This window comes from Limulus polyphemus, unplaced genomic scaffold (assembly GCF_000517525.1).
Source record: "Limulus polyphemus unplaced genomic scaffold, Limulus_polyphemus-2.1.2 Scaffold3496, whole genome shotgun sequence".
NCBI lineage: Eukaryota > Metazoa > Arthropoda > Merostomata > Xiphosura > Limulidae > Limulus > Limulus polyphemus.
In genome coordinates this window covers 2,517-10,187 of record NW_013669106.1, presented here as the reverse complement: position 1 = coordinate 10,187, position 7,671 = coordinate 2,517, and the positions used below count along the sequence as shown (strand labels likewise).

Below are 7,671 nucleotides of genomic sequence, written 5' to 3'. Positions count from 1 at the left end.
TCCACCAGAAACAAAACAATCAAACAACTATACTACTGTGTTGCTCCATCAGAAACAAAAACCATTAAAACTACTATATTACTGTGTTGCTCCACCAGAAACAAAACAATCAAACAACTATATTACTGTGTTGCTCCACCAGAAACAAAACAATCAAACAACTATATTACTGTGTTGCTCCACAAGAAACAAAACAATCAAACGTTTAAATTACTGTGTTGCTCCACCAGAAACAAAACAATCAAACAACTATATTACTGTGTTGCTCCACCAGAAACAAAACAATCAAACAACTATATTACTGTGTTGCTCCACCAGAAACAAAACCATTAAAACTACTATATTACTGTGTTGCTCCACCAGAAACAAAACAATCAAACAACTATATTACTGTGTTGCTCCACAGAAACAAAACCATTAAAACTACTATATTATACCGTGCACATGTGCAAGCTGGTACAAAGGATTTTCATACAGAACCTCAACTCCAGATTCACGTGTAAACTGTTTTGTAGTAAACTTACAATGTCTTATAAACAATAACTGAAAAACGTTTTATAGCTAGGTAAACACAAACTTCAACAAAGCAAGCTACCTAAAACAGATATTATATCAACACACAACAGTTGATGATAAAGTGAAAAAAAGAAATCCAATGTAATTGTAGCAAGAAATTTAAATCATAAAATAAAGCTCATGATGAAAAACCAGGTTTTATTATTATTACACAGAACAGATTATATTTGAAACAATTTCACAGTGGGAGTAGCTCAAAGAAAGGCATTAGAACTATGCTTAATCTAACTAGTGATTTTTATCTTAAATTCACCCAACGTTGACTGTGGGTTAACTCTCTCACTATGGGCTCCGTTGATTCTTAGAGTTTCCATACTATAACTTCTAATATGTTTCGTGTATCTTCACAAAATTTCACAAGCTTTTAGTAAGCATTAAGAGTCATTTGTAGACTAACAATCAGAGTTTTTAATAAAGTATTTTCACTAAAAATACTCTCCCTGAATATATGGAGTCAAAGTGTTGAATGCTCAGAGTCCAAAGTGATTTTTCATGTTAAGATTAAAAATACTTTTCTTCATCTGTAAAAACTCAAATTTTATTTGCATAATCTTTAAAACCTCCAAAATAAATTTCAAATGTTTTTTTGGGAAAAATTTTATATTTTATTTGTTATTTTCTCTACTGTAACTATACGAGATTGGACAATTTGACCAACCTCACAATCACAAAAAAAAAACAATATGAAGTTATTTTAGAAAGAAAAAGAGGGTAATTTAGATTTAGTTTCAATTTTTTTTTTTGTAACATGAAACTACATTTGTTTATCCTAAGTAGCTTTGAACTTGTACACCGGCTACTTGTGAGTTGCTCGCTAGCATACCCTGTGAAAATTTTCTGATTTTTACATGGTAGTTACTTTTATAATAAATAAATAATACACAGGAAAAAGAAGAAATAAAGTACTTATCTGAGTCTTCTTTTAGTTTTTTTTTTGCTGTCAACTGTCGATGAAACTTAACCCTACTTTTGTTGTACTGTTGGTGTTACTATGCTATGTAACTTTTTATTTAAGTAAATAATGTATCAACGAACACAAAATAATAACATCCAAAAAATCAGACAACATCCTATAACTATCACAATTTTTCTGGCTTTCTAACTATGTGACAAGAGCCATTAAAAATTCAGTTAAGCTCGTTGATATGTTTCCCATGGGAAAAAAGTTTGAATTGGAAGCAAACTAGACAATTCTCTGTATAGAAAACAACATAATATATCATTTGATAGATTAAAACTCTGGCTTTCTATATATTGGTTATAAATAATATATTATTAAACATTTGAGAGAACTATTAGCAATTTCTGAAAGAGAAGATGTGACAGATGGGCTTGATTTTCTATTTTATGGCTATGTAACCAAACAAGATTGAAGGCTATAAAAATTATGCTTTGCATGAGGATGATAACATTATGATGAGTAATTTACATTAAATTTTGTACTCCTTGGAGGGGTGGTAAATAAATTAGAGAAGAGGGGATGTTAGACAGCAAATGTCACAATTCTCATACTAATGGGAAATTGAGGATTTTTTTAATATTGCCTTATAAAATTAAGTACTTAAACATATATAATGTTAAAACTTGGATTATTAGCTATGTTTTCATGCCAAGCTTCTTCATATACCATGATAAGAAAGTAGTTTAATTAAATTTTTAATGTATAGAAAAGGATGCCCATAATGAGAGAATTAAAACTGTAACCATGCACACTGCACAAATAGACAAATATATTTAATATATGAGATTCAGCATTATGTTTATATATATATTTGCAAAAAATCATCTGAAGTAGTATCAGTTCAGACACATTATTGATCCTTTTTCTGGTCTAATTGCTTGAAAAATAAACTTATATAGTTATAAACTTTGAGTGGCAATTTCTCTGAATACTTACATTTTAAAAACTGCTACAAGTGCCCAAATTTTCCTTACCATTTGAAATAATGAGTTTTTCGGCTACCCAGGAAAGTTGAAATTCCAGCATAATTAATTCCTAAGTACAGTTGACTTCCTTTGTGATCCTAGATTGTAATCAAGAGAATTTTTAAACATGTAAGTACTGGCACGAATGAAGGAAATAACATCATAAATTTACTGATATATACAGTCAATACAGTTATGGCTCCTAGGACTAAAATACTACATGATAAACATTTAGAAATGAAAACTTTGACTGGTTAAGGATATTTCATGCGAGAAATTGTATCATTACTCCATGTTTCAGTAAAAGTTGTGTGCAAGACTACAGAAGATACACGAAACAGGCACTGTTAATAGAAGAGGTCAAGGTAAAAAAACAACAAAGTGATGTTAAGTATCTCAGAGGGCATTCAGTCATGTGACAGATTCTGGTCAATTAACTTGCTGTAAATACAGGTGAATGCCACAAGGTACACATTATCACAAAGTGGTCTCAATGGACATCAGACCACAAAACTGGAGATACATGCTCTTGACATATGAATCCAAGTCTGAACTGTTATACAGCAATCAGTGATAGTTTGTTTGACATTGTTCTATATAAAATTGATGGCACCCTGACTGCAGATAAGAACAAGTGAATTTAATCTGATTCTTTGCAGTTTTGGTAGAAACACACCACTGAGTTATTTTGTCCTCTGTTTCTTTGTCGTTTCCTAGCAGGTAGCATCTATTTTGCCTGCACTGATATTCCTGCAACTTTGTACATTATGTAGCATAAGTCATTGACAGCAATGTTCTTATCTGGCCTAGTAGATGATATCTACAGGTTAAATCCTTTGTATACTGTAAAAGAACAACCAATTATGTGATGACACCTGTTACTTGTGGGTTTTCTGTTTGGTACTGAGCACCAGAATAGATCTACATATAGTTCTACTTGGTTTGAGTCGATCAACTGAAAGACACCTTATGAGGTAAGAGGTGTTGTTTGATTTCCTTATCCAGCAAGAAAGTGACTGTCCAGTGTCCACACAAGTTCACATGCTGTTTTATTTCTGTGCTTTACATATAATAATTATCATGTTCCACCTTACATTACTTGTCCAGCCTATTTATTTTTAAGCTCAAAATGCAGTTGTTTAGCTAAATTTAAATTTACTTCACAATTTTACCGATCATAATTCCCATTAAAAAGTGGACCTATCTGTTACTTGTCTGAGAATACCACAACATTAAAACAAAGAGTAATGTTTTGTTTAAAGCAAAGAGCTCACCTACAAAATATTAGTGCATTAAAGAACTTGATGTAGTTTTTGGACAAATTTTTTAAATATCAAATTCACCATCTAGTTACCATTACTCATTCTTTGAGACTCTTGTATGTGTATCAAACAATTCTACCTTACACATTACTTACCTTTACAGGATGAGGGTCAATTCCATACGTATCCAGCTGACAAGCTTTGTGTAAGAAGTTCATCTCTGCAACAGCTGGAACCCGACCACTGATCATAAGATATAAAACGTGATAACATATCATGTGGCTTTCCTTATTAATTTCTTACACAACAGTATTTCACTTGATGTTAACTACTGCCTTTAATATAGCTTGGATACTGCCATTAAGATGGTGAATGTATGTTGACTGTATTACTAACCTGAGTTTAATACAGCTAGGCATCTCTCCATAAGATAGACAAGATTTCGTGTACTTGTGTTACCTATCAATATCAGTTAGCTTTATTGTGTTGCAATTCAAATAGCCTTGTTTTGTGTAGTGAAAATTAACCTTGTTGAAACCATTATTGATCCAGCAGATAATATGACTCCAAACTTGGAAGTGGGAACATTGGCAAAATGTAATTTTAAGTCAAGGATTTATTGTGGAAGCAAATATAAAACATATCAAATATTCTAACACCTGGTAATTAGCCACTGTTTTGTTTTCAAGTACGAGAATACTCCATCATTCTCTTAAAAATAAAAAATAACTCCAGTTCAAAGCCTCCTACTTGACGATGTTACCATTAAAATTATTCCTCGCTTTTGTCAGTCAAAATATTTAGTACCACACAAGTGGTGTTTTAAAAACGGTTTTAGTTATGGTTTATAGAGTTGGCTTACTTTTGATAATTTGCTATTAAGCTCACCCTAGTATTCCTGTTATTCACAGGTAAAAAATATAAACCACATATACATTGTATAACCTAAAAAATAACAACAGATATTTGAGACTAAAATAGTCGTTCGCTCTATTATTTAGGCACAATTACTATAAAATATTAGTAAAATACTATTAAAAATGTACAGACACATGATTACATAAACGTTTGTATGTATATATGTTATAAATAACACATGACTTCTAAGTAGATTTTCACATGTAAAGGAAAGAGAATACAATACAGCAGCAACTACTTACCTTTGATATTTGTTTTACTTCCGATAACTATGACAAACCATTTTATATTACGTACACACAAAAATACAAGAAACAGTAGTTTTAAACTAGATATAAAACTACATATGTGAGTGCCAAACAAAGACATTTTCACCACAATAACAGCATTCCACCGAGATAAAGTAACACATTTATACTAAAGGAAGATTTGATTAATCAACATAGGTATTTCATGACAGAAACCACAACAACAACAAACTGTCAGTTAGTACACAGAATTCAAAAACAACAAATATTTATTAACATTAAAATCTTAATGGTTCATGATATGATTAACTACAAGATAAAAAAACTGAAATTATTGGTGAAAACTAGTTTAAATCTAGTTAGAATATACACAAGTAGTAGTTAGTTTTGAAATTAAAGTACCAAACATCAGAATATAATCAAAACACACCTCAACTGAGTCTGATGTATTTCTGCTATTTTTTCCTCAATACGAGTTGTTTGTTTCAAGAGAAGTTTGAAGTCTGCAACATAGTTCCCAAAGTGTTCATCTGGGTCATAGTCTCCTAATTCAGCTAATATCAGAGAAAGTTATAAACAACAATGTAAAACAACTTCACATGAACATGTGATAATACACATGTAATGAAAGCTAGTATCATAAACAAGATTTATCAACACAAAATGTTTTTAAGAAATAAATCAGATTGTTATACAGATGATGATCCTATATATACTGTTAATTTACTCTCACTTAAATCTTTCAACATGGGCTCAGTCGATTTTACCGAACTCATGACCTCTATGTACTTGTTTAAAGTCTTTATAGTTTTGATACTACTAAATTTTAATATAGTATGTATATATTCACAAAATTCGGCAGACTTTAAGTAAACATTATAAGTCTTTCACATACAAAAAATCATATTTTTAGTGAAGTATTTTTAATAAACTAAGAAAAGATTTCTCTACGAATATGTTGAGTATTTTTTACTAGTCTGTGTGCAAAGTGATATTCATCTTAAGATTAAAAATATTTTTCTTCATTTCAGAAATCTCAAATTTCATATGTGTAATCTCTAAAACCTCCTAAATATATTTCAAATGATAGTTTTCAGTAAAACTTTATATTTTATCTGTTATTTTCTCTACCCTTACTCTATATAAAGTTGGTCAATTTGACTGACCTCAAAACCAAAAAAATCTAAAATCTAAATTACCCTTTTTTCTTTCTAGAATGACTTCAAATTGTAACATGAAACTAGATTGTTTATCCTAATTAGCTTTAAACTTAGGATACTTACATTTTATTGTCTTATTGCCCTTTGAACCCTGTCTAACTACTATTATTCATGCCATTATAAATTGTAAATCACTTGGGGAATGTTGAGCTCACATTACGCTTTCAAATTACATTACCCATGAGCTACTCCAAGCTACTCGCATGCGTGCCCCGTGAAACATTTTTACTTTATTATTATATATTTTACCTAATCTAACCTTAACTAACCTAAAGAGTTCACTATTTGTACATTTTAGTTACTTTTATAATAATAAATAAAAAAAAAAACCAAGAAATAAAGTACTTACCTGTGTCTTTTTTTTTTGCTGTCAATTTTCAATGACACTTAACCCTACTTTTAAATACTAATGGTAGTAATGCAGCAAGTCTTTATTTAATCAAATATTGCACCAAAGAACATAGAATAATAACATGCAAAAAGCAAACAATTTCCCCTAACTATCACAATTTTTCTGACTTTCTAACTATGTGACAAGAGCTGTTACAAATTCATCCAAGCCAGTCATTATCTTTCCTAACAGGGAAAATGACAATTTTTCATTCAGAAAAAAACTTAAATATATTACATCATTTGATAGATGAAAGCCTTGGTTTTCTATTGGTTATATGTATTATAGTATTAAGAGTAAGAGAGAACTATTAAGAAATCCTGAAAGAGAGGATGTGATAGGTGGGTGTGGCAAGAGGGGTCTGATTTTCTATCTGATAGCTCTGTAACCAAACAAGATTGAAAGCTATAAAAATTATGGTTTGTCTGAGCAATGATAATTTTATAGTGAGTCTTACTTATTGGAGGGGTGGTGAATAAAATAGAGAAGAGGGAATGCTTAGAAAAATGCTATGTCACATTTCTCACATTAGGGGAAATTAAGGATTTTTTTAAATATTGCCTTCTAAAATTAAGAATTTAAAACTTATATACTATTAAAATATGGATTGTTAGCTACAATTGTATGCTATACTAATTAGTATAACATAAACAAAAAGTAGTTTAATTAAATTTTGAATGTAAGTCATTAAAACCTTGTGACATGCACAGTAAAGGATGTCTATGCAAAAACAGATAATGATCCTGTAATAATAAGCTTCCTATTAAGAGTTCTTTAAATACCTGCAAGGAATATAATGAAGATATATGACTAGATTTGTAACCAGTGCTTAAATTCTAGGGAAGAAGTTACCAGACAAGATTTGAGTTTTTGAAGATAACAATTTAAATGTTATTATTAAGGCTACTATCTAGAAAAAGTATTAGGTCGTCAAGAAATTAACGTTGCTTATTTTTAGATGAAAAAACCCAAACAACTTACATATATCAAAACAAAACATTTATTATATGAAATAGTCTCCATTCTTATCGATGATGCTTTTCCATCTTACAATCAGGTTGTTAATGCCCTGATTAAAGAAATCACTTGGCTTTGAAGCAAAAAAACATGTTGATGTCCTCTTTAACACC

General features: G+C 30.3%; 1 protein-coding gene across 1 annotated transcript in view; it reads right to left on the bottom strand.

The window, feature by feature from the left end:
* Positions 1–5,484, bottom strand: part of LOC111088292 (FERM domain-containing protein 3-like) — a gene marked incomplete at its 5' end in the record, with an annotated part of 18,535 nt that extends 13,051 nt beyond the window's left edge. The window contains 2 exons of the mRNA XM_022397983.1: positions 3,920–4,007; positions 5,361–5,484. Coding sequence (XP_022253691.1) covers positions 3,920–4,007; positions 5,361–5,484 — 212 coding nt within the window. The remainder of the gene's footprint in view (positions 1–3,919; positions 4,008–5,360) is intronic.
* Positions 5,485–7,671: the final 2,187 nt, after the last annotated feature.